The sequence below is a fragment of the Fundulus heteroclitus genome, chromosome 20, assembly GCF_011125445.2.
Source record: "Fundulus heteroclitus isolate FHET01 chromosome 20, MU-UCD_Fhet_4.1, whole genome shotgun sequence".
NCBI lineage: Eukaryota > Metazoa > Chordata > Actinopteri > Cyprinodontiformes > Fundulidae > Fundulus > Fundulus heteroclitus.
Window position 1 is genome coordinate 41,683,090 of NC_046380.1, and position 23,751 is coordinate 41,706,840.

General features: G+C 39.9%; 1 protein-coding gene and 1 long non-coding RNA gene across 3 annotated transcripts in view; both read right to left on the minus strand.

The window, feature by feature from the left end:
- etnk2 (ethanolamine kinase 2) overlaps positions 1-3,425 on the minus strand; it is a 28,188-nt gene extending 24,763 nt beyond the window's left edge. The window contains exon 1 of the mRNA XM_012853680.3: positions 3,059-3,425. Coding sequence (XP_012709134.1) covers positions 3,059-3,205 — 147 coding nt within the window. The 5' untranslated portion in view covers positions 3,206-3,425. The remainder of the gene's footprint in view (positions 1-3,058) is intronic.
- A 6,902-nt stretch (positions 3,426-10,327) lies between these two features.
- LOC118567324 lies at positions 10,328-11,488 on the minus strand. Of its 2 annotated transcripts, XR_004933609.1 has the most exons (4): positions 10,960-11,488; positions 10,746-10,865; positions 10,530-10,649; positions 10,328-10,426 (listed from the first exon to the last, which is right to left on the minus strand). It is a non-coding gene; the product is annotated as an uncharacterized LOC118567324 (long non-coding RNA). The 2 variants fall into 2 exon arrangements; XR_004933608.1 differs by lacking the exon at positions 10,328-10,426 and having other exon boundaries at positions 10,434-10,649.
- Positions 11,489-23,751: the final 12,263 nt, after the last annotated feature.

Below are 23,751 nucleotides of genomic sequence, written 5' to 3' on the forward strand. Positions count from 1 at the left end.
GCAAAACCGTAACAGTTATCGACAAAATTCCTATTTTGTGAGCGCCAGAAGGGTCTGGACATGTGTGAAAGTCTCATGCCTGTACATAAAACGGTTTAGGAGTAGCGACGATGTGAAAACATGTGTCGCTTGGGAATGTCAGGTGTGATTTCTCACCACACCTCCATAGAAAATCAATGGAGAGCTTTTAGGTTTTGTGGTGCTCTGGGGTGATTTGCGAAAAATCTATAAATCCCACACCAATGAAGGTTACATTTCCAGAATCCAGACAAAAATTCCTACGTTTTGATGTATAATTTATGTGAATATAGTAAAAATTGAGCGAGTGAGAAAAAGTTGTTCAGAGAAGGAAAATCTATAGGAACGGTAGAGTGGCCACTCTAAATTAACTCCCTAGCAACCATAGCATTGCATTCATTTTTCTGAATTTCATGAAAATGCAAAGTTATTTTAAGGAGGTACTATATGAAATTCAATTCAATTCAATTCAATTTTATTTATATAGCGCCAAATCATGAAACATGTCATCTCAAGGCACTTTACAAAGTCAAGTTCAATCAGATTATACAGATTGGGTCAGATTATACAGATTGGTCAAAAATGTCCTATATAAGGAAACCAGTTGATTGCATCAAAGTCCCGACAAGCAGCATTCACTCCTGGGGAAGCGTAGAGCCACTGGAAGAGTCATCTGCATTGTACATGGCTTTGCTGCAATCCCTCATACTGAGCAAGCATGAAGCGACAGTGGGAAGAAAAACCACCCATTAACGGGAAGGAAAAACCTCCGGCAGAACCGGGCTCAGTATGAACGGTCATCTGCCTCGACCGACTGGGGTTACAGAAGACAGAACAGAGACACAACAAGAGAAACAAAAAAGCACAGAAGCACACATTGATCTAGTAATCTGTTCTACATTAGATGGTAGTAGCGGGTGAGCCGTCTTCTCTGGATGATGTCACAGTTATGAAAATGGTGAAAGATTTGAAAAAGCTGAAGTAGCTGAAGATAGCTGAAGGTTATTTGAACATTTTAAAAGTTGAATGGCGTTTCTAGCTGAAAGTAGGCTGAAGCAGTAAGTTGTCAAAAAGCTGAACATTTTGAAGAATTTGAAGGATTCTCCATTTAATTTCAATGAGAGCAAAAAACTCACAAAAAGTTAAATATTTTAAATATTATAACATTTATAGTTACCAAAAGACATAGCAGTAATGTCTTGAACGAGCTGAACGTTTTGATACAAAAATTGTTTAAATCGGTTGAAGTATGCAGGAGTAGTTAGATGCCGAAAAACGTACGGAATAATAATCAAGACCTGAAGGAACTTAATAAGTGAGAATGCTGTATAGCATTCTCACTTGATAAAGAGAAACAGGATGCCTACTGCATTCACAGTAATGAGTGATTTAATAATTTCCCTGAACTGTATGGTGACCTGGTTTGAATCGATGAAAGTCATAACTGCACTGCTCCCAGCAGCTGTTATCAGCCACACAGGGATCCAAACCCTCAACACTGAAAGCTGGAGACACGATGAAGAACCAAAACTCCATGTTGGCGGGCCGAACACGATCCGTCTTCCTCCTTGAACAAGCTACGGACCCTTTCTCAACGGCAAGCATTTTAACGAACGATGCGAAGAGCCGGGCACCCTGGCTAGGTTAGGTTTTAGCGCCTAGGAAAGGTCAAACACTCGGACCCATCTCCCAATGTGATGCTCTGATGGGGCTCTAAAGGAGAATCTGTAATCAGAAAGATGCATTAAATGCAGGCCCATTACCCAACCAAGCTCAGCATCACACCACCATCAGCTTGTCTTTAACAGCAAAATGACGTACAGCGCCTTGCTCATAGTGTATCGGCATTCAGCCCCCTTTTACCCATCCACCGAGCTAAGGGGTCAGCAACCTTTACAATCCTGACCGCCATTTTTCCCCCTTCGCTACTGCAAAGACGGCTAATCAAGCTTTAATACCAAACTATTTAGAAGGTTTGTTATAGTGGAAACTGATCACAATACTTCTATTTTTAGTTTCTAGCAAAACAAAAGTGTTTTGCTAGAAACTAGAACCATTAGTGTCATTCTGTTATGGAAGCTCTATCCAAATATTGCATTAAACAGCTCAAAGAACAGCTAAAACGGGCCGTTTCCTGATGCCATCCATTCTAAAACACTGTTTAGTTTTAAATCGTCACCACAAAAGAACCTTAAGGGTTCCAGAGGGTGTAGGCTGCAGACCCCTGGCCTACACTGACAGGCCACACAAGGAGAGCTTTAAACAGAGAAGTAGTGAGAAAAGTGAGCGTTTAGGAGCTGCAGACCTTTGATGATCTAACCTAAACCGTCAATGACAACGCTTCTCTGACCATCATGTTAGGGGGCACCACACCCACCAGATTGCTAGACACACCACATCAGCCTGAACACCCATCCTCGGGTGGCGGCTCGGCAGAGGATACTTCTCTTCCACCGGGCAGAGAACCCGCTTTCTGCAAGGAAAAGCTGCTCGGGGTTTAGGGAAAGAAGGGATTGTTAGAATGGCCCAGTCAAAGCCCAAACTCTAAATACAATCAATAATCAAATTAAGACTATTGATAATTGTAGCTCACACCTTTGACATCCACTCTGTTCACAACAGAACTGCTTGAGGCGTGTTGATGTGAGCTGAACACCACTGTGTGCCAAAAACCTTTTTTTGTTGTAAAACTTTATTGCATTTTCTATTTATAATATAAAAGGAAACGCCTGTATTTAAAACATTGTTGATAAATAAGCTGTCTAAACATAGGTGTCTTATAGACCCATGAGGACTCTATATTGATGGTAATTAATGTATATCTTTGCTAACGGGGCTATCAGAATATATTAGAAATAAGCCAGTATACTGAATTATTTAGCGGTGCGTCTCGCCAGCGGTCACCGTGGAGTGAAGAGCAATGCAGCCAGCCGTCAGGTCGTGTTTCCCCGGCACTCCGCCCTCCTCAGCCCGGTGCTGCTACGGAGCTGTCACCCCCCGCCTAGCCTAGCCTTGCGTGGCTTAGCATAGCTGACGGTACCTTGGTTCTGACGCCGTGGGGCTCCCACGCCGGTCTCAGCTCTTTCATCAGCTTCATCGCCCCCGCGATCACGTCGTGCTCGTCCACTAACACGGGGATCTTTCTGATGACCGGCGAGCCGACAGGCACATGTATCTGCGTCTCCATCCTGCGACGGCTCCTCTGGGACGTTAATCTGCGGGCTCTTCAGAGGTCTGTGCAAGGCGGAGCATAAAAGAGCTGCTTTGTTTCGAGGAGTGATTTTCAGATGGGGGGGGGGGGGGGGGTTAACAGCTTTGCCAGACGAAACGATCTCTCCGCGCGCTGCTGTTTCCACGTCGGACCGAAGGGAAGACGTTTGACACGGACTGCCCGGTGCGGACGCTCTTCGCCGGTTTTCTTAGGAGCAGTCAGCCAACAACAGCCCCATAGACATAGACATCATGTACGTAGACGCGTCGTTGAGCGTAGGTTCGCATGTCAACGTCACCGCCATATTGTATGTGGCAGAAAAAAGTTGAGTTCTGTTATTGTGAAGGTGGATCAGACAAGATGCCTCATTCCTGTGCTGCAATAAATACACACACACACACACACACACACACATATATATATATATATATAGATATATATATATATATATATATATATAGATATATATATATATATATATATATATATATATATATTATATATATACACATATATATATATATATATATATATATACACATATATATATATATATATATATATATATATATCCCATATATATATATATATATGGGATATATAAGGATCAATTTGTTAAATCTAAACATTGTGGTCTTCGTTATTTCATAAAACCGTGTCACATGTGAACTTTTAGGAACAGACTTTTTGGGTGAGTATTAAAGAGGTAAAATTAATAAAATTAGGAAAAAAGGTCCTAGGTCAATAAAGTAAAAATAAACAAACAAACAAACACAAAAGTGATAATCTTCTGATAAAAACATCATATTATGAGAATTAAGGGGGAACATTTCCAGAATAATCACAGTTTGCAGAATTATTTCACTCCTGGAGTAATACGGCCAGGTTAGGTTATTTTAAATATTTTTATTCTTTAGGAGAATAAATTCAGGAGAATGAAGCTAAAGGGATATGGAAATAAACTTGTAATATTACAAAAATAAAAATACTACGAATACAAAGTATATTCAGAGATTAAAGTCCCTCTGATGCTGTTTAAGTGACTGAGTAACTGCAGATTTGCCACATTTAAGATGGCGGACGCTCTGACGCATCGCAGCATAGGCAGAACCCGCCCAACCACGCGTCTACGTATATGATGTCTATGCCCATAGACATTAAATAAGAGTAGACCCCGCATTGACTATCGCTGCGCAGGAATTATGGCCGCCATTTTGGGGTGGTCGACTTGCTACTCAATTCTGCTGATTCAAGCTGAACACACTAATGATGCCTCAGCAATGTGCGGCTTATTTTGTTTAAACCGAGGGACTATTTACGTCAGGGCTCTATATATATATATATATATATATATATATATATATATATATATAACATTGTGGTCTTCATTATTTCATAAAACCCTGTCACATGTGAACTTTTAGGAACAGACTTTTTGGGGGAGTATTAAAGTCAGAAAAAATATCAGAAAAATATCAGAAAAAAAAGTCCTCGGACAATAAGTAAAAAAAAAAAAATAGAACAAAAAATAAAAAAACACAAAAGTGGTAATTTTATGAGAAAACCCCTCATATTATGAGAATTAAGAGGGAACATTTCCAGAATAGTCACAGTTTGTAGAATTATTTCACTCCTGGAGTACTAGGGCCACTTTAGATTATTTTAATTATTTTTATTCTTTACGAGAATAATGTCAGGAGAATGAAGCTAAAGGGATATGGAAATAAACTTGTAATATTACAAAAATAAAAATATTACGAATACAAAGTATATTCTGAGATTAAAGTCCTCCTGATACTGTTTTGGGCCGTTTCTCAATTCACGTACTCGCGTTCTCGTCAAGTCTGTTCTTGGTAAGAACACAGGAAGATCGGACTTGATGAGAACGCGAGCACGCAGCACGTATTGTGTATTGGAACAGAAGTATACTCGTGACGTCATCACACCCGCAGCTCTTGAGCATTTCTTTAACGTTCAAATCTATTTATACACCACACCATCATATCTTATTGAAAACGTTTCTTTTATTAATTTCTAAAAAGTCTAATAAAATATCTAAAAAATTTTTTGCAGAACTGTGGGTATAAAACCAGCAATAGCAGGAATTTCTTTGTTGGGAGTTGTAATTGTTGTGGCGATTGAATCTTCTTTTAAAAAAATCAGCACTTTGTAGAAGCAAAATGAGCAATACGAGCAATATTGCTGTTGCTTCGGTCGTTGGTCAGCTTTATCAGCAGGCTGAAGAGGAGGTGATGCAATTAAGGAGGCAAATCTGAGCAAGGAGAAGATTGATGCAGCAGAGGAGGCTCAAAGGCAGGCTTTGCTCACCCATCTATTACTAACTGGTAGGCATTTTAAGATTGACAGCCTATTTCCTACTTTTATCTTTAAAAAAAACATTGAGGGTGGTAATAAAAACGTGATCAGGTTGAAATTGTGACTTTTTTCTATAAATAATTAAAATGAAGACCCAATTTTAACATTAGTAACAGTAGGGTTAAGCTACTTACTGATTAAGAAAGGAAAAAACATATTTTTATGTCTGTCTACCTTTACAGTGATTAATCTATAAATTATGTGCAGTTAGTTCAGCCCATTTTTCAGTGAAATGGTAAAAATACCAGAGAAGGGAAGTCATTTGTTGTCATTTGGTGTAGTTGACTAGTTTTACAACACTATACATTTTACCTTTTCTTTCTTGAGAACTATAATTTCTGCATGTTACACAGGTATAGTTTTATGCTGTGAAAAGGTGAGAATTGAAAAAACAATTATGGTAACATTTGGCATTTTTTATTTACAGGAAGAAACAGAAACAAAATATGTGAGGATAAACACCTCTGTGCCAATCCTCCAAATCTTTTTTAATGAAGGGGACCTGAAACCAGCCTTCAGGCTAAACAGGGCCACCATCGTCCTCCTCCTTCAGCTGCTGCCCATCCAGAAGGTCCATGGATGGCCAGGGGAGATAGAGAGGTGCTGGTGACCCTCTGCTGGCTGGCCTGCGGTGCATCCTATAGGGAAACAGCTTGCCAGTAAGATCTCTTACCTTCTTGTCCTTAAATAGAGCCAGCAATGACACATAATTGATACATAGATTATATTAATTGGAAAGAAGATTAAGACATATCAGCATATTACCTAAATTACAAGTTATTTTATATTTGGTACAGGTCTAGTGGAGGCACGCTACAACAGGCACCACGCCAAGGCTGATAAACATCATTGAGCGTGTCTTTGGTGGTCTGAAGACACGGTGGCGTTTCATCTTCTTTAGGTCGTTGGAGGTCCACCTGACGTTTGCCCCAAAAGTAATCGCCGCCTGCTGCATCCTCCACAATATTAGTATAGAGGCAGGGGACCAGCTGGACGTGGAGGATGAGGAGGTTGATCCAGAGGAGGATGACCATCCGGCGGCTGAAGACAGGGAGCTTCTCCAGCTGGCTGCATGTTTAAGTGAACATGGCTACACCTAACCTAATGTAGATCAGTTGGAGTCATGTTCACATGCTGCTTCATTTCATTTTTTTTTTACCACCTGTGAAAATACATTAAATAATCAGTAAATTAATTTCCATTCCAACTATTTTTAATTGTAAGTTTATAAGCATTGTCTATTTGTATAAGATCTTAATAGGAGTTATTTCTTTGTTTTAAACCATGTTAGTAACTGTTAATAATTTGTTGAATATATTACACCTTCATTCTTTTCCAAAGATTAAACATTTGTATAAAGTAAATGTCTGTTATTTTCATATACTATTATTACTATTGTTTTCTTTCCCTCTTTCTCATCTCAATTATTCGTGTCCTGACTCAGAAGAAACTCACTTCGATAGGAAAAACATTCATAGAATTTATTCATTTATTTTATATGCTGCTGTGGTCCTAGGAAGACATTTACAATTTCTTCCAGCAAGTATTGAGTTAATAAAGTAACACACGTCAGTCAGATAAACACAAAACAAATTAATCATAACCAGCGGTATTATGCACACCACTTTTTTTAATTACGCAACAACTCTGTAAACAGGCCACATAGAGAAAGCTTAAAAGTATAATGTTCTCACCTCAAACGATCTTAAAACGTACTTTTGAACAGCAACAGCATCAGAAAAGGGAATTTTTTTACTTACCGCTCTGAGCTCTGTTTGCGCTGTCTCGAATCAAGCTGCGGCCGCGGTGCATTCTGGGCAAGCGGTCAGTCTGAAGAACGCACAAGTCTGCTCTGATGCATGCTCGATAAAGAGGGCGGGCGATCTCGATTTGGCGTTCTCGGCAATCGGAACAGTGCTCGGTCTGAGGCTGATGACGTGTCACGAGCACACGAGAACGCTCAAGAACGCATATTGAGAAACGGCCATTGAGAAACGGCCCATAGGCAGAACCCGCCCAACCACACGTCTACGTATATGATTATTATTATTATATAAGAGTAGACCCCGCATTGATTATCGCTGCGCAGGAATTACGGCCGCCATCTTGGGGCGGTCGACCTGCTACCCAATCCTGCTGATTCAAGCTGAACACACTAATGATGCCTCAGCAATGTGCGGCTTATTTTTGTTTAAATCGAGGGACTATTTACGTCAGGGCTCGAGGGATAACTTTTCACAAGTAAGATTAAAAGATACTGTTTATATTAGAATGTGATTTTTCTCAAATTAGATAGAGAGATACAGGTCTAAACGTCCAAGTTTTTGTGACTTAATCTCTCCGAAATTGCATCTACCCCGTGAAGGCATCAGAGCTTTAGACATTGGTGAATTATATATATATATATATATATATATATATATATATATATATCTTAGGGCTGGGCAACGATTAAAATATTTAATCGCGATTAATCGCCCTGATTAATCGCGATTAATCGCGATTAATCGCATTGTATTTACAAACTCCAAGAATGAATTCAAAAGTAGTGTAAAGAGCACTTTTATTTTAATGTTCTGCTGCCATATGAACAAAAGTGTTGTAACATTTGTAGCACTTATTTTATACTGGATATTTTCAACCCATCTATTGAATTTAGTGCACTACTTGATCTTTTCTTCATAAGAGAACAGCAAGCACTGCAGGCAAAATATGGCCTTTTTTGACCTGCTGTATATTAGCCAGTCCCTAAGCTTGATGTATCATGAAACTGTTGACCTTTTGGGTTTTGTGTTTTTTATTTTATTATTACAATTAAATAATAATAATAATAATAATAATAATAATAATGTTATGTTCAGTGTTTTTTCGCTAATCCACCTCTTATATATTTCAATCCTTATGTAATTTTGTCTGTGTTGTGTGCACCTGCCTGTTGCTTTAATCCTATAAATTTCCCCGTCATGGGATAAAAAAAGGATTAGCTAATGTTATCTTATCTTAAATAACACTTTTTAATATATGTACTGGGTTCTTTCAAGGTCTTAATTACATGTTATGTGTGGGCTCCAGTAACATCCATCCATCCATCCATCCATCCATCCATCCATCCATCCATCCATCCATCCACTGATCTACCTGGATGTTCCCTGGAGGACTGAAACGCCTCAGTCAGAGACGTCTGTGGGTCTGTCGGGGCAATGACAGAAGTTTCGTCTCCTCTCTCCGTTTCTGGGGCTCGACGTTTTCATGTTTTTTCACGTGCTTAGATAAATTTGTTGTGTTTCCATTGAAATGAACCGGCTTTTTACAAAACATACAGCTTGATTTCATTTACGGTATTAAAATAAAGCCAAACGGTGCTACTTCCCCTGTTCATGTTTTCTTTAACGCGCGTTAACGCATGTTGGTCACATGCTTTTATTTTGTGAAGGTCTGTTGCTGCGGTGTAGGGGTTTGAATCAGAACAGTAGGTGGCGATAATGCGCCAATAACCTCGCTGTCAGCCCAGCCTCAGATTCAAAGAGGAAGAAAGGTGCTGGCCGGAAAAAAACACAGCTGACATGCGGAAGGCGGTGTTTCCCGCAGGTACCGCGAGCGAGCTTAGGCGAGGCGGTGAGTTGGCGGCCGGAACAAGTTTTGTGCGGTGCGGTGCGGTGCGGAGCGGAGCGGGGGGGGTCTGCTTAGACGCCGTCGGTGAAGTCGCTTCTCTCTTCAAAGTATCCATGTGTTTTTGCCTGTTTTTCCCTGCCATTCACTATATGCGCGCGAGAAAGCAACAACAAAAAACCGCGTGTCAACGTCAAATAAACGCAAGCATATCGAGTTAGCAAGCATTTCAGTTTAAAGTTCTTCCAGCATGGAATATGACAGAAACAAGTTAGTTGGAACCACTGCCAAGTTAAACTTTGGTATTGAACATAAAATGGTAATGCTGCTCCCTGCTGTTACCTCAGAAATTGCCTGTTTTTGGTAGATTTTTTCCCCATAAAGAGAATTCCCTGTCAGTGGCAATAAGCTTTAATTTATTATTATTGCTATTTTTTGTTTTACATGTTTAAGTTGAGCTTTACACTAAATATGTGTTACTGATAAGTGCTACAAATGTTACAACACTTTTGTTCATATGGCAGCAGAACATTAAAATAAAAGTGCTCTTTACACTACTTTTGAATTCATTCTTGGAGTTTGTAAATACAATGCGATTAATCGCGATTAATCAGTGCGATTAATCGCGATTAAATATTTTAATCGTTGCCCAGCCCTAATATATATATATATATATATATATATATATATATATATATATATATATATATATATATATATATATATATATATATATTCGCTAATGTCTAACAAAGCTCTAATGCCTTCATAGAGCAGCTACAATAATACTTTTTTGAAGGCTGGGCCTTATCACCTTTGGTGAACATTAAGGGAATATTCCCTTAAGGTTCACCATAATTTATTAGGTCACTTTTGCAGTTCAGTGTTGAATATTAGGTGACAGTTCCTGGGCATTCACATCTCCTCAGAGGCGATTCTGGAGTCTGTGGGGGCCCCAAGCAAAAAATCCTAGGGGGCCCTACCGACCAGTGTTTATCACCAATATGCTAGGCTATAAATAATCTGACACCAACAAAAAATGTATTAAATGAAACCTTTTTTTATTCCAAATGTTCTAAACATGAACAACCTTGTTATTTTGGAAAATATAAAAGAATAAAAGTAAAGAATAAATTAATAAATTAAAATGAATGTATAATAAAATAAAAAAAACTGTAATTCCTGTCCTGTTGGTGGTGGACGTTGCCGGAACTGATAACAAAAACAAAAACAGGGTATACATTGTCATAAAGAATTTACAGGGCATGCTATATGTTATCAATTAAAGTAAAATGTATTGAATTATTAAACTCACAGTTATCAGTGTCATAACATGGAATGGGTGCTCGATATGCCTCTGGTGTCTCTTCCTGCTCATCATGACAACCAACAGGGTGAGTGGCCACTATCCCACTGCAGGTGGATGTTGCTGGAACTGATATGACAAAAAAACAACAGGGTATATTATCCTAAATAATCTTTTCAGAGCATGTCACATGTTATCGATTGAAGTAAAATATATTGAACTCACAGTCATCAGTATCATAACTTGGAATGGGTGCTCGATGTGCCTCTGGTGTCTCTTCCTGCTCTTCATGACAACCAACAGGTTGAGTGGCCACTATCCCACTGGATGTGGATGTTGCTGGAACTATAATATGACAAAAAAATTTTGCCATAAATAATCTTTACAATTAGCAATTAAACAGTTACAGTTAACAATTCAAGTGGAACACTGGACTTACGGTTTTCATCAGCATTTGGTAGGGGAACTTTATCTGTCTGTTTTGTTAGAAATTTAAGCAATGATCCTGAGGAGAGATATGAAAGATTTTGTTAAAAATGTTTAATTGTTCTCCTTGGGCATAGCTTTCATTATTCATTGCTATCATAGCATTCACTTAAAGCTATAGCTGCTGTCTCCCCGTTAGAAGACAAAGTAGCATCATTTCAATGACAGCAGTCATTTACTGTTAATGTTATGCTTAAATCATTATCTGCTCCACTTACCACTGTCTTTCTTTCTTTTTGCTTCTTCTTCTTTTTTCTTCTTCTTCTTCTTCTCGCTACCAGATGGATAGCTCCTCTTCATTTTCCTTCAGCTTAGTTACTTAATTGCTTTCAAATTTACTGAACGATAGGCCTACAACGTCACCCATTCGCTAGGCTACGTTCATTTTCATTAAGGGAAGTTATCCACCTGGGCTGGGCTGGGCTGGATTTTGACTGGGCAAAGCCAATGTCAATCAACATTCCGTCCAATCGGAATTTTTATATGCAGTTGTGCATCTCCTCAGTCACTATAGCGTTGCCACTTCATGCTCGCCTACCGGGTGTACAGTAGCTGGCTCTTGGGGGGCCCCCCAGCGGCTCGGGGCTCCAAGCAGTTGCTTGGTTTGCCTGTTGACAAGGTGCGCCTCTGCATCTCCTCCAACCTCTCCAGGGGTCCGTTCTTCGTACGTCGCTAACTCAGTTAGCTGGATTTGATTGTTGGCGATTTGGCATGATCTTGGATCGTTTGGTTTTTCGAAAGACTTCCTGCACTTGTTGTCATAGCAACGTGCGCCAGCTTAAACCTGCTCGAGAGCAGGCTTATTTCATGTAAACAGTATTAGATCGCAGCTTTGGAAGCGGAGGAGATAGGGAAGTCTATCGTATCCATGTCCATTTTTACGACAGCAACCTGTTGCGGAAGGTGCAAGAATAATTTTAGAGCTTTTCGAATTATTCACGTATTGCGCAATAGACAGGATCCTTTAGCGCAGCGCGACAGTGTAGAGAGATTTTTCTTGGTGGCTGTTATAAACAGACAAACACATCATTTAACAGTGGCTTTTAAAAAGGAAAAGTGATGTTAGAACCATAAATAGAAAATATTTAAGTTATTTGTATGATGGTTTGCTTTTTATTTTTATTATATTCGGTAAGATTTGTTCAGGCCATTTTATTGTGAAGTTTAGTTTTACTTTGAAAGGCTTGCTTCCTGTCGAGCCGTATATTGTATTAGAAAAAAACTATGGTGGATTATCTAGACACGGAGCAGTACAGTTTTACCGTGTAAACTGTGTATGACTTGGAAAAGGAAGAACTTCATTTTTTTATAAATAAATATATTTTTGTTAAAAATCCCAGTTTGCACGTGTTCTTTACTTCCAGTGTCTAAGGAATGACACCGAAATTTGGATCTCTTGACATAACAAGTGCCTTTTTAAAATAAAGTGTAATAATTAAAGGCTACCATTTTGTAGAATATTCTTGTATTTCACGTTTACTTGTTCCCATGTTCCAGTGGGTCCCGTGGAGGCTAATATAAAAGAGTGATAGTGATAGAAACATCTACCATGGACAGTATTTATGCAATAATTTGGCTGCTACTTATTGCCTTGTTCCTTGTTGTTTTAATTAATGACTCAAATTCGGCATAACCTTCCATTAAAAGCTCGTGTTCTGCTTGGGAGAAAAACTGTGGGCGTTCTTTGGCCATGCTGAACAGCCAATAGCAGCGTTGCTGATCATTGTTTCTACTATCGATACATTTCCCCTTTTAAACAAACGCATGAACGCGCAGTTGTCTCAGATAACTCAATCCAGCCATACTAATCATAAACAACAGGTGTGTTCGAAGAACCCAATTAGCCGGATCATGATTAGCCGGATGAAATCATCTTGGATGTGTCATTTGATCTCGGATGTTTTAAGCAACGTACGAAAAACGGACCCCTGGTCTGTAAACACCTGGCGAAGAAGAAGACACAACAGCGGCTCTTCTCCCTCAGGAAACTGAAATGGCCAAGACTTTCCACTAAGCTGTTTAAATTATTTTTTTTTACAGTGTCCACAAAGATGATGGACTCATTGGGACATTCACTCAGGAAACCTTTTTTTTTTTGGCTTCCTTCTCTGTGCTTCCTTCCCTACAATCCCATAACTATGGACCCCCAGAACATTGTGTGCCTCCAAAACACTTCCAATCAACTGAATTTACTCTGACGGGTGGTCAGTAGAAACAGGGTGCAACAGAACTCAATTTATGAAGTCTTGGGTGCAGTTTCAGCTTCAGCTGATCCAAAATGCTGCAGCAAGAGTTCTGATGAAAATCAACAAGCGGGATCATATTTCTCCAATTTTAGCTTCCCTTTATTGGCTTCCTGTTAAATCAAGAATAGAATTTAAAATTCTTCTTCTAACGTATAAAGCCCTTAATAATCAAGCTCCATCATATATCAGGGCTCTGATTAACCCGTATGTTCCTAACAGAGCACTTCGCTCTCAGACTGCAGGTCTGCTGGTGGTTCCTAGAGTCTCTAAAAGTAGAATGGGAGGCAGATCCTTTAGCTATCAGGCTCCTTTCTTGTGGAACCAACTCCCAGATTTGGTCCGTGAGGCAGACACCCTGTCTACTTTTAAGACTAATTTTAAAACTTTCCTTTTTGACAAAACTTATAACTAGAGTGGCTCATGTTACTCTGAGCTACCTTTATAGTTTTACTGCTATAGGCTTAGGCTACTGGAGGACATCAGGATCTAATTTTCTCACTCTATAGAGTTCTACTGTTCTTCAATTATGCATTACGTGTTGTCATTTCTGCTTTAACTTTCTGTTCTCGTTTGCTCAGTATGAGGGATTGCAGCAAAGCCATGTACAATGCAGACGACTCTTCCTGTGGCTCTACGCTTCCCCAGGAGTGAATGCTGCTTGTCGGGACTTTGATGCAATCAACTGGTTTCCTTATATAGGCACTTTTTGACCAATCTGTATAATATGATTGAACCAGACTTTGTAAAGTGCCTTGAGATGACATGTTTCATGATTTGGCGCTATATAAATAAAATTGAATTGAATTGGGTAAATAATAATAATATTAATTTAATATTTGTCAAAAATGAGATGTGACAGCTATATAAATAGAACCTTTACAAAATAGATGAACTTGTCTCAAAAACAGTCAGGCAACATCGATGCTGAATGCATGCATCTTCGCAAACACAAAGGCACGCGAGTAAATCTTGGAGATCTTCAGAGCAATTTATCTTTGGCAGTACCACCACTTCACCAAAGGATGGCAGTATAGCAGCAAAAATGCGGCGACACAGAAGCACCGCAGAAACAGTCAATCTAGCCGCTTTATGGAAAAAGACGCGAAAAGCTTTGGAAGCCGGTCCTGTTCGGATGATACCAGGTCAAGCTGTATTTGTGTGTGGTCTGTTGTGATAGTGGGACCACATCAGCAGTACAAGTCTCTTCTGTTTCATAGTCCACAATTGAATGAATAAATTAAAGAAAGAACGAATCATTTGAGGTAAACATACATGTAATAATTATTATTACTATTATTACTATTCAAATCTGATAAATAAAAATTCTCTGCTTTACATTCACTCTTGAAACGATAAACTAACTGAATGAAAACTAAATTGGGGTAATTCAGGCTTTTCAAGGCTTAGGTGCATTTTCAGCATACTGTGTTTCAAATTTCATATTAATTTAGAAATATTGTTCCTTTTTCTATGTTTGTCATTCCAAGTGTTAATATCAACATATATTCTTCCATACCAACTTCACCTGTTCATCAATTGTCCATGAGCGATTGTTTTCCTTTTTTTTCAGAAAACCTACTTATGGCTTCTGAGTTGATCATGCCACTAATAGGCAGATGTGTTAAAATTCTGCATTGCTGGGCAGACATAAATAAGTTTCTGGTACAACTTCACTGACTTCCACCGTGCATGCAGGGGGTTAGAAAAAAATCCAGCAATGCTCGAAGTAGCCTCCTGCAAAACATTTTTGTTATCAGACAGTTTTGACTTGTGCCCTTCAACAGGGCTTCTATTGGGCAGCAAAGCCACTGTGGTGTCTACTCTTTTACATGACTGTGGTACACTCAAGGGTGACTCTGAAGAAAATGCTCAGTACAGCTGCCTCCTTAAAGTCCCAAAGTCAACCAAACTGACACAGAAACACAGATAGGTTTAGCAGAGTTAGGCAGGGAAAGTCAAATGGTGTTTTAAATGTGTTTTACTTTCTTGTTTCAAGCTTTGACTGAGGTAAAGACCGAGCTAACAGGCCAAGCTGCCCGCTAGCATTCCTGAAACAAGGATTTGCTGGTTTGAGTGTGATTTACGGTTATAACAAACTTTATTTCCATAAGGGTTTTATACACCGATGGGATGTTAATATTTAAGTTGTCCGGTCCGCTCATTACGACCAAATAGAAGTTAAAAGTGTCTTTAAATTAGTGCCGAATGTCCACAAGCATTGTGCTAGTTAGCCTCTTTTAATAGCTTACAGTTACCACCAAGTAAACATAACCACAGTTTGTTTAAACATGATCAAATAGACCAATTCACGGGTGACGTTATGAGCAACATCCGGGTCAGCGTGACAAAACGGGTGATTTAGAACGTACTTTTAGTTAGTTTATTTTTAGAATATAAACAATGCCTACGACTTGTTGTGCTCCCGGTTGCACACAGAGGCATTCCAAATCGTCAGATGTACGTTTCTTTTGTTTACTGAAGGACGAAGAAAGAAGAAAGAAATGGATAATTTCAATGAAAAGGATGCAGGCAGACAATTCCAGTCGACTATGGGAGCCATCATACCGCGACAGGATTTGCAGTCTATACATCTCTGGTAAATACAACTTAATTGTGCACTAGTCATTGTTCTACTTAAATAATTATCTAAATAAAAATTAGGATATATACTTAAGTCAAGACGTAAACGTTCATTTCGTAATAATATACGTACATGTACAATGTATGCAAACCCTCTGGCATGAGTCTGTGAAAAGGATTAATAAGCCAATATATCCAGTAACGGAATATATATTCAATTGTTGATTTAGAGCTACTTTACAGTGACTACTCTAAAAATATTTTGATCTGAGATTTATACTGTCGTTGGCCCGTTGGGATGGGGATACCTTGGCTTCAAAGCACACAGTCGTGTCCTTCTCCAGTATGTTACACAAACGTGTCTGAACATGTCCCGATATGAAATAGTTGTAGCCGTCAAGTGATTTCATGGCTTTCATGCTCTCTCGTGTGAACTGGCCTGGCGTGTTGATAAGGTAGTTGTATATGTCACCGTACGGAACACTTGGCTGTATGGCGAATGGTTTGCTGTATGGATCTGGCAATCTGATACCATCAACCATCAACTTATTCTGATAACGATCTTGTGATACGTTATCTAAAGAACAAAAATACGTTGAGAAATCGTTGTTTCCTTTATTTTCGTCTGCCATTGTGTTCGCCTTTTGCCTACCAGTCAGGTGCGCATGTGTGAAAAACACGAATCAAAACAATAACAATGAATTGGTCTATAATGTTTTGTTTAACTCAGGATTTGCATTTTGAATGGGTTGAAACACACCAAATGTTGTTCTAAATTAGTTAAGCTAATTTAACCTCATTCCACATTCCATTTTCCTGATGAAAATCAACAAGAGGGATCATATTTCTCCAATTTTAGCTTCCCTTCATTGGCTTCCTGTTAAATCAAGAATAGAATTTAAAATTCTTCTTCTAACGTATAAAGCCCTTCATAATCAAACTCCATCATATATCAGAGCTCTGATTACCCCGTATGTTCCTAACAGAGCACTTCGCTCTCAGACCGCAGGTCTGCTGGTGGTTCCTAGAGTCTCTAAAAGTAGAATGGGAGGCAGATCCTTTAGCTATCAGGCTCCTCTCCTGTGGAACCAACTCCCAGTTTTGGTCCGTGAGGCAGACACCCTGTCTACTTTTAAGACTAGGCTTAAAACTTTTCTTTTTGACAAAAATTATAACTAGTGACTCATGTTACTCTCAGCTACCTTTATAGTTTTACTGCTATAGGCTTAGGTTACTGGAGTATATCAGGATCTAATTTTCTCACTATATTGAGTTCTACTGTTCTTCAATTATGCATTATGTGTTGTCATTTCTGCTTTAACTTTCTGTTCTCTCTCTTTTCTCTTCATAGTAGGTACACCTGGTCTGGCGTTCTGTTAACTGTGACATCATCCAGAGAAGACGGCTCACCCGCTACTACCATCTAATGTAGAACAGATTACTAGATCAATGTGTGCTTCTGTGCTTTTTTGTTTCTCTTGTTGTGTCTCTGTTCTGTCTTCTGTAACCCCAGTCGGTCGAGGCAGATGACCGTTCATACTGAGCTCGGTTCTGCCGGAGGTTTTTTTTCCCGTTAATGGGTGGTTTTTCTTCCCACTGTCGCTTCATGCTTGCTCAGTATGAGGGATTGCAGCAAAGCCATGTACAATGCAGACGACTCTTCCTGTGGCTCTACGCTTCCCCAGGAGTGAATGCTGCTTGTCGGGACTTTGATGCAATCAACTGGTTTCCTTATATAGGACATTTTTGACCAATCTGTATAATCTGACCCAATCTGTATAATATGATTGAACTTGACTTTGTAAAGTGCCTTGAGATGACATGTTTCATGATTTGGCGCTATATAAATAAAATTGAATTGAATTGAATTGAATTGAATTAACAGGAACATTGGTTCTCTAACTTAGATCTGCAGTGAACTCAGGATTCGCTGAAACATTCTGATGATAGTTTTCAACTATTTTTATTTGTCCTTTGTTTCTTCTGTGTGTAGATAGTTCCTTAACTTCTTTTTATTTTAATTTTGCTTAGTAGTTCAGTTAAGTTTCAAGTAGAGAGAATTCGTTGATAGAAATATTTTGTTGATTCAGCTCCAGTCCCCAAGGGCTGGTGTCCTGCAACTCTTACACGTGTTACTGGTGTAGAGGTGGGTAGAGTAGCCAGACATTTTACTCAAGTAAGAGTAGCAATATCTCAACATATCCTCTTAAACCAAAGAAACAAAAGGCTGGTAGTATCACCCATCCATCCCTTGTCTTCCGCACATCCAAGATTGGATCCTGGGGTCAACAAGTCCAGGGGAGCGACACAGACTTTCCCCTTCCTGGGCAACACTTTCCAGCTTATTGTGGGGGATCCTGAGCTGTTACTAGGTCAGAAGACATATTCACTATATTGTTCTTTGAACAAAAAACAGAAGAAAAAGTATTAATCAGTAGTTCTGAATGTCTTCATTTTTACAGTTTACTTGTTGCGCTTTGAAAAGGTCCAATTTAATGTTGTTTTATTAAAATTGGCTAGGAGTAGCTATTTCTGAGTGACAGGAGAAAATGAGTTGTATATGTGTATGTGTTTCTACGCATAATCTATGGCAGGTAAGGACAGCATAAATTCTAATTGTGTTCATACACTGTTTATTAAAAGATGGATATCCCAAGACTTGTTAATGAATCTCTATGGCCAAGTGGAAGAAAATCTGCCAATATTCATGATTCAAAGCTTCTGGCACTCTCTCCTGAGTTTTTTTGGCCAGTTATTGCACAAGTGGCGTTATCCAAAACCATTCAAATTATGTTATTCTATTGAGTCATAAGTAGTGGGTTTTGTCTGTGATGACACGCTGTTGTGAGCAAACACTTGATTTGGGCAGATTGAAGTCCGGTTGTGTAAAATGCTTTGAGGCATGATTTTACACGTTGGTCTCATAGTGTGTCTAAACAAAAGATTATTAAAATTAGCCTGCAGTTTCCTCGCCTGCTCTCGAGTGTGAGAATGACCCTCCTAAAATGGAGCATAAACAAAGTAAAGTTACCTGAAGAAATGTAAGCAAGACACAGCTTGCTGTGCTGCATTACACATTAGCCATTAGAAGTGTACACATATTAAACAAGCATATCAGTTTGAAAATCCAGTGTTTATTAATGAACTTAATGATGTGCTTCCAACAACGTTAACCACTTTGTTTTGATAACTAGTCCCACCTCCACCTTTTAAGTAGAGCTTTTATTAGAATTTGACTGAAGACGCTGGTTCAGTCAGCTGGTATTCTCTTTCATCATGTGCAGCCTCCAGCAGACAAAACATTGACTCGGTAAAATTTAAGGACTGTATTGAGACTTGTGACTTAGAAAGTGTCTGTGCTGGAGCAAGAATTCAAGCTTTCATCAAACTTTAAAGGTGACATATGCAAAATCCACTCTTTTAGTCCTTTAACACATTTTGTTGTCCACTTGGTGTCTCTAGGACTGCAGCACAGTGGAATGTAGTCTGTCTAGGAGCTACATAGATGTCTTTATATTGCGTTTGGGTCATATTTGTCCCCTTTAATGGTTTTTAACAGTCAAATTCCTTGTTTGTACCCACAAAGCTGGTGAATAAAGTTGATTTTGATTCTTATTCTGACATTCACAGGGAGACCATGCTTGCAGAAAGACAATACACAGGACCTGTTACTGAACCAACAACTACTTTGCAGCAAGGCCACAGTGCTGGTAACTGTGCCATAATGTAGTCCCCTAAATTAAACAAGAAAGAGCTAATGCTATTTTGGCACTAAAGGCCTGTACTGCTCAAGAACCATTAAATAAGTTCTCTCCTACCAGGCCTGTAGGAGGAAAAATATGTTATTCTTTCCTCAGCCCTGGTTATGGAGAGCTCACAGCTTGTTCGACATCTTTCAGGTGCAACTATTTTCTTGTGTGATGTCTGATAGCAACTTGTAGAAGTAGTACTACTTACAGTATTTTGAAGAGGAGGTAATTTATGAGGAAAAAAATGGTAATGTTATCATTCCTACTTTTCTGCTTGTGCAAAGTTTTCAGGAGTTCTGTCCACCCCAGGGAGAAGCTGGAGGACGCTGGGGTGGACAAACATCTGGCTGACTGGACAATCGACTACCTCACTGACCGCCCTCATCACATGCAGCTGCACGGCTGTCAGTCAGAGGTGGCACTCTGCACTACCAGGGCCCCCCAGGGCACTGTCCTGTCTCCGTTTCTTTTTACCCTCTACACCTTGGACTTTACTTACAACACGGACAGCTGCCATCTTCAGAAGTTCTCTGATGACTCGGCCATTGTGGGCTGTGTGTCTGAAGGGAACGAGGTGGAGTACCAGTCGGTCATCATGGACTTTGTGGACTGGTGTGAGAAGAACTATCTGTGCTTAAACACCAGTAAGACCAAGGAGATGGTGATCGACTTCAGGAGAAGACCCCCACCTCACTCACCTGTGAACATCCAGGGGCAGGACATAGAAACTGTGGAGAGTTTCAAATACCTGGGTGTTCACGTCAACAACAATTTGGGCTGGACTCATAACACAGACGCTCTGTACAAGAAGGGCCAGAGCCGCCTCCACCTCCTGAGGAGGCTGAGGTCCTTTGGCGTGAGCAGGCCCCTGCTTAAGACTTTTTATGACTCTGTGGTGGCCTCGGCCCTCCTCTACGCTGTTGTCTGCTGGGCCCCTGGCTGCGCAGAGCGCGACAGAAAGAGGCTGAATAAACTGGTGAGGAAGGCCACTTCTGTCCTGGGCTGCTCTCTGGACTCTGTGGAGGAAGTAGCGGAGAGGAGGGTGTTGTCCAAGCTCACATCCATCATGGACAACACCTTCCACCCCCTGCACCAGACTGTAGAGGAGCTGAGCATTTCCTTTAGTTACAGACTTAGACATCCTGTCTGTAAAAAGGAGCGTTACCGCAGGTCATTCATCCCTGCTGCTATCAGATTATACAATGCTGCACTATAACTGTAACCATAACTGTAACTATAACTGTAATAACCAACGTGCAATAACTAATGTGCAATCCTATTTAATACACTGTGCAATAATCCTGAAAGAAGTGACTTCTGCTGCTATTACCACCTGAATATATGTCAATACATATGTATATGTCACTGTGAATGTACATAAGACATCCTCTGCCTTATTTCTATTTTGTATTTTTAATCTTATTTTTCTTATCTACTTCTTTTCTTTTGATCCACTGTATAAACCAGGACACACTGTCTATAACCGATGCACCTTGTCCTACCGATGCACCTTCTTCTGATTATTGATTACTGAGCCGATGTGACATGTGAATTTCTCCAATGTGAAATCAATAAAGCCTATCTTATCTCTCTTATCTTACTTGTTGTTTCTTGTAAAGAATGAAATTTCTCAAACATAACTCTGGTATCACTCTTAACACCTTCAAGAAGCAAACACATTTCTTGGTTCTTGCAGCGTATGCAATGACCCAATGTCCTGCTGCAAGATTTCAATTGCTCAGATAGAAATGATGTTGTTTTTGAGAATGAAATCCTGATTCACTGTGGTAAATGGGAGCTACTAACAAAGTTGCTAATACCACAAATAATGAACAACAGCCTTAAATGTTTACAACTGACCAATAGCTACTAATAGTAGAGCAGGACAAAGTGGGATGTGCCATGCAGTCACCCCCAGGTAATGTCTTCAGACCTGCTGCTACCTGTAGCCACATGCCTTATCTGCAGCTACCCAGGCTCAACGCAGCCTTTCAGGTATGTAACTGGCATACTGTTCATGAGCTCGTCTCTGAGTGTTAGTGGGCTGTGTGTATACCTCAATCATGACCCAGGTAGGACAGCTCAAAGGTAAACCAGCACTCCTTCAACAACTCAGGAATGAGGAAATGTTTACACAGTCACACACATGAAAAAAGACAGGTGAAAAAGTGAGACATAAATCACATTCCTATTGAAAGAGAGAATCCCAAGATAGTGTCCTTTCAAACCTTATTTCTCATTCCAAAGCTCATGTTGACACACTCCTCATCCATCACAGATTCTGTACATAGGATGGACTGGATGAATTTGGAAAAGGGATCTGTATGTCAGAAGGGTTTACTTTTTCACAAAACATGACAACATTTACCAAAAATTTAATGTGGGGAGGTTTTAGAAAGTGATGAACCCAGCTTAGACTTTAATAAAACATATTTGTATTATCTATGTATTATCCTTTAATATGTTTAATGAAATTTGTCTGTATGAGATATAATATTATGTTATCCTCTCTGCAGTCTCATACCCAGCTCCTGCTTCCGCTCAGCTCAGGTAATTAAGGTCTGAGCAGTTACACCCAGGGCAGCTCCAATTAAGTGGAGTCGCTGCACCTCTGTGATTTTTATCTACAGTAAAGTTTTGATCAATGCAAACAAATTTTTACTTAAGTTAAAGGCGCTGAGCAGTTCTCCTTTGCTTTCTCTAAGCACTCAGCACTATGATTTTCAAGTAGTGGCTGGATGGACTGATCTCTCTCACATATACATTTTGTGGCAGTTTTAATTACACTGTAGAGCCTATTTTTAGTTGCACAAAAGGTGTTCTATACCAAGCCTGTGTACTAAACCGTAACAGGCTCTCCATCTGCCTGGTAGAAGCATGAACTTTCTGTGGACTCTGAAGAAGTACATCCTATGCTTCAGTTGGGAAGACGGAATGTCAATATACCTGTTCAAAAAAACATGCAATGTCTATGTGAACCCCCAGGTCCTTGTAGGAGCCCACATCACTGACAGTATGAGTGATCAGTGGAGTCTGGTCACCAACTGCTCTGGGGTCAAATACCATTTTGTTGGTCTTTTTTACATTTATGACAAGGTGGTTGTATTCACATCAGGGTACAACGTTGTTAATTTCTGAAAGATACAAGGAACTATAGCTGTCTTTGTGTACCAGGCTTTGCTTGATTTATATACGTAGTATTCTTATTTCATATACATGTCAGGTTTAAGTAAGAAGGACACTAGGATGGGCAACAATTATGACACAATAGAATGTGAGCAAAAGCAATCTGGCATCTCCCTCAGGGAATCTGTTCCACTTTAAGCTCCTCCTGAAGTCCTGATGTTTTGCGGGGACGGAATCACGCCTTCCAGCTACACCTGGCAAGGAAGTGGTATGCGACAAACACACACACACACACACACACCAACCACCAGGCAGATCTGACAAAAATAACTAAATAATCATATTCAAGGAATTAGATAATACTTTCCAATGAGGCTTGTTTGTCAGATTAATAGTTGTCATGGTTTTTAAGTGTTTGACCCACATGCAGATACAGACGGAGGCAGAAACTATTTTAAGATGTTTATTAAAGGCTCAGATAACGGGGAAACACACAGCGTGTGGGACAGGCAAGGTCTGAACGTCAGTGCTGGAACGACTGAGGGAAGAAAGGGAAATAATGTTACAGAGGATCGAACCAGGGGAAAATACCAGAAGCTGCGCCGCTTACCATTTAGTTGGGAAGACCTATCCGGGGAGAGTAAGTGACGAGGGAACTCTGTGACCGTAACTCGCTGATGGGTACAGGTGGCTGAGTGACTGGAGGGCTGACAGATGTAATACTGCCGAGGGATCCGGAGCGCACCACAGTAGACGGCAGGAGCAGATGGAAGAACCGGAGTGTTGTGGGTGAACCAGGTGAATCCAGGAAGGGGGGTCTCACGCCCGGCTTGGTATCACAAAGGGAGTATGAGGGGAGATGCCAGAGCACAATCTGAACAGCGGGGATTATGAGGAGCTGGTTCCTTGAGCACAACGCCAAGACAGGTGAGTAAATCCAAACACAACCAACTGGAGAACAACAGGAGACAAAGTAAGTCCAAAAACACGGTTTCAAAGAACTTACAGGTATAAGGCACAGGACACATGTCAGAGGCCTAGGCA